General features: G+C 38.6%; 1 protein-coding gene across 1 annotated transcript; it reads right to left on the bottom strand.

Moving 5' to 3' along the window:
- Window positions 1–657: 657 nt before the first annotated feature.
- LOC108049451 lies at window positions 658–1158 on the bottom strand. The gene is made up of 2 exons (XM_017130625.1): window positions 867–1158; window positions 658–809 (listed from the first exon to the last, which is right to left on the bottom strand). Exons 1-2 carry the CDS (start codon window positions 1123–1125, stop codon window positions 658–660), a joined length of 411 nt encoding a protein of 136 aa, XP_016986114.1. The 5' UTR covers window positions 1126–1158.
- Window positions 1159–4359: the final 3201 nt, after the last annotated feature.

Below are 4359 nucleotides of genomic sequence, written 5' to 3'. Positions count from 1 at the left end.
TGAAAATATAAAAATATTAAAAATGTATAAAAATGTAGATATTTTATAAGCTATAATTGAACCAGAATATTGGCTAAAATAAAGATAAAGAGCTTTAAAAAATAATCTTAAATAAGAATACTTTAAATTTATAAAATAAAGATAAGAAACTTTAAAAAATAACCTTAAATAAGAATGAATTAAATTTCTTCTAAATTTTTCAAAAAGCAACAACTAGATATATAAATTTCTAAAAAGCCAGGAAATAAAGTAAATTTAAAAATATTACCCCTTAAAAAGAATCTTTACCTTTGATTATTTTAAAATAATAAATAATAAATTAAAATATATAAGTTTCTGTAAGTTCAACATAAAAAGTTTCACTGTAGTAGGCGTAGGATGGAGGCTTTGTCGTGGGCGAATGTCGATGGCTTTTGTCCATTTCGAGAAATTAAGCCCTGTAAGCGGCTTTCATGGGACTTTGCCTCCGACTCAGTGGCATTTCCCAGAATGCGGCCCATCTGGCCACTTGGGCCATGTGGAGCTATGTCCGCCACTGGAAGAGGAATGGAGGTGGAGATGGAGATGGAGATGGAGTCACTTTCGTTGACGACCCTTTATTTGATACCATCAAAGTCATCACAGTATATGTACTATTTAAGCAGATTTGCCACTTGGTCACTTGTTGGAGCGACGGCGGGAGTTGCCGAAGATGCGCAGGTGTTTGCTCCGGGTGAGTTCCCTGGCTTCCCGCTGGCTAAGTTCGTAGAGCTCGTTCTCCAGCCGCTGGATTTGAAGTGCCATGGCAGCTGGCGAGAGGAGACTTAGTTCTGGAAGAAGGAGTTTCTGGATATTTATGAACTTGTCACCTTTGGCGAACCACTCACCGTACATATTGCGATTATACTCCTCGCTGTTTCTATCCAGCACACAAATCGCCTCCTGCTCCTTGTCCTTTTCCTCGTCCATCTCCGAGATGATGTCATCCACATTTTTCTGATCCTGACGACCTTCCTCCGTCTCCTCATCGCTTTCCTCGTTGGAACTGCCGCTCTGCACCGGCTTTTCCGCCTCCAAATCCTCTTTTGAGATGAACTCTTCATCAGAGGGACTTTCCCTCTTAATAGATTTCCGGACTTTTTCCATTTTTGTTGGCTGAATATTAAACTTAAAATGTGCTTCTTTTAAGTCACTTGTCACTCGCAGAGTTGTATTTAATGGAAGTTACAGCCTTGCCAGCGTGAAATTGCCTAATTGACCTTACCACCTCGCTAATAGATAATACCAAAACAGAAGGGACCCCCAATTTCCCATTTCAAGTTCCCAATTTTAAGCCACCCTGGGAGAAAGTTTCTCACCGCCTAATGAGCTGTACGAAATTAATTGTCACCACAGGAGGGTTGCCATCTTCAAAACGAATACGTAATATGCAAATTTCCAGGCATTACCAGGGTTGCAGCCAAGGTCAGCGAAGGAAGCCCTGCAAAAACTGGGAACTGGCCATTAGAAAGCGTTTTCAAAGGACTCGGCTTCTTGTAAACAATCCATCAGCAAGCGCTTCCCACCCCATGACAAAAATCACCTCTCCAACTTAACCAACTTTTTGAACAGAGGCGTATGCAGAAGAAGATTTAAAGGGGGGTTAATACGTAAGCTTTTGGATAAAAAAGTAAAATGTTAACCATTTTCCAAGATTATTTTAAAGCTTAATTAATAATTTAAACCAATTTCAAACTAAAATTCCTTAAGTGTTGATAGTGAATTATCTTAGGGGGTCTTTGAACCCCCGAAACCCCATTGTTTTAGTCACTACCTCCTTTATTTTGGGCGCACGTGTCCGTTTGCTTTGGTGGCGGCTTAACTGCCAAAGGAAAAGGACATGGACATGGAATATGTGTCGTGATGGTGACAAAGGGACGCGTGCTCATTATTCCCCTTGTCCAAGTGCTCTGTCTGTTTTTGTAGCTGCTTTATGGACAAAGTTTTCGGGCAAAGTATCGTTTGTACTTGGGCCCGCGACTCATGCAAATTGAACAAGTTAAACTTTTGAGGGGTCGCGTTTGCCCCCATACCTTATTTTCAAGGAGTATACTCCCCAGGGTGGCTGGCGTCTGTGTAAACAGTGTTTGCACTGTACAATGGGCCCCATTACGCTGCAGTTTATTTGCCAGGATTCGGCCTATTTGCCGTGTTATCATCCATTCGGCACGTGTCACTCGCATCGGGGGATTGGAGTGGGTCTCCCACTTGGGTCTGCAGCTGACTTTGATTTGTTCAAATCGCTGCTTAATGGATGTTAACATGATGCAGGCAAAAAAAAATATAATAAATTATGGCAACATATTATTTAAATATATGGTACATATTTTCCAGAATCTATGTGAAATAAAGCATACAAATTTATGCAAACAGAAAGACATTTGTTTCTTTAATTTCTATGATGGGTATCTTAGTAATGATATGTACTTATAATTTATGATCATTCATATTTAAACCATTTATTTTCTACGATATATTTTTGAAGATATATTGACGATATTTCTTCTTTCCACAAAAGAAATAAACTTTAAGCAATCAGAGGGAAAACATTTGTTTAATGATATATTTTTACGTCGTTATCTACCGATATTTCCCATGAAGCAAACAAATCTTTAAAAATATATTTAAGAAAAACATTTTTTTGTGAATTTAAAAATGGGAGTTATGAGTTACATAAAAAAATATTATGAATTCTGTACTTGACCTTTTTAACTTTCCAAATGAAAGGAGAATTAGAAGTGAATTTTTAGCACCTTAAGCTGATGCCTTTCAATTCAATGCCTATTACTAAAATTATGCTTGGGATAGAACAGTTTGCAGAATTACCTCTTTAAAACCTATAATATTTTCTTCACTGTATGGAAGAAGACGCAGTAACCACAGTGACAAGAAAACAGCCTGGGGTCAAAGCAACCCAAACAAAGGAATAGAGTGGTGGCCAAAACAAACATGCTGGCCAGAGACAGAGACTAGACGATAAGTTGGTGGCAGGACATTGTCCCAAATCCGAAAATGACCCCCGACTCAAAAAGGGTCCTGTGCCAACTGCAAGTGCCACTGCAAATGCAGCTGCAGCTGTAGCCACCGTTTAAATGGTATTAGATGCCTGCTTGCCAAGTATTGCCAATTTTAATGAACAACATTTTCACATTTCAGCCATGCAAATGGCCCATTTAATTGGATTAACGCACATTTCCGCTGCGTCGCTGGCCAATTTATCACAGCTTTATGTGTGTTTATGTTTATTTATGTTGCGTTTTAATTATGCGCCACAGTTGGAAGTGTGCCATGCGGAGATGGAGATGTGGAGATGGAGTCGAAGATGCGGATGTTTGCCTCGCTGCAATTGCTCATTTCTTTTCTTTGCCACCGCGACCATCTCTTTCTTTCCACATCTACCAGTCTCTTTCATTTCTTTCCTGATTTACTGGCTGATCCATTGTGAGCGGCTGTCGATTGCAATCGATACGATCCATACCTCGCCTATATGTATGTACATACATATATTTTTTAGCACCGACTCCCCGTTTCCCCAGAAATCCGACAGCCCGATGCGAATACCCATTGGATTGTATCTGATTCAGCGGGATGAATGCAGGTAATTTGAAGTCTTGTTTGCGGTTCGCTAATTTCATTGCTTCAACGTCGATTGCCGCGATTGTTGTGTATCGATAGCCGAAACGAAACGAGTGAAAGTAGCAGCCCATTTCTGGCCAAAACATATTTTTGAGGGTAAAACATGGCCCATTGCAGTGCTCTGGAAGTACTTAACTACCACATTATTACCCAATAATTGCAGGCCTAATGGGAATGTTGGTCATTAAAGGAGATAATTACAGCTCAGCGATTGATAAACTCAAATAATACTGTCTTACTAAAATTGACCTTTAAAAATTTAACAAATGGGTGTTATAAATTCCAAATAGGCTTTAAAGTGCTGCATATAAATTTGGTTACAAAATGGTCCGTCAGGTACAAATTGGCAGAAAAGGCTCCCAAAAGTGGTTGTCTTAGACTTTTGTTTCCTTAATAAAAGCCAAATGGAATTTAACTTTCTAAATAAAATTCCGATTACTAATATCAGTTACTTCCTCAAAACAAACCAATTTAAAGATATTTTGAATAAATATACGAGTGGTAAGTGTTTTTTGAGTCCCATTAAACATGAATATTTTTCTCAGTGAATGTTGTAATAAAAAGGATGTAGAGTTTGAAGAATAATAATGAGAGTTGTTACAAAAAATCTTCAGTTACAAAAAGTCAAGATACCACAGTTTAGCCATCTTATTAATTTTTCCCTTTTTTAACTTTTTTGAGCCTCAGGAATTGGGTGGCCTGACA

This window comes from Drosophila rhopaloa, unplaced genomic scaffold (assembly GCF_018152115.1).
Source record: "Drosophila rhopaloa isolate 14029-0021.01 unplaced genomic scaffold, ASM1815211v1 contig_115, whole genome shotgun sequence".
Taxonomy (NCBI): domain Eukaryota; kingdom Metazoa; phylum Arthropoda; class Insecta; order Diptera; family Drosophilidae; genus Drosophila; species Drosophila rhopaloa.
Note: the sequence above shows the minus strand (reverse complement) of the source record. Positions and strands in the feature narration are given on the sequence as shown.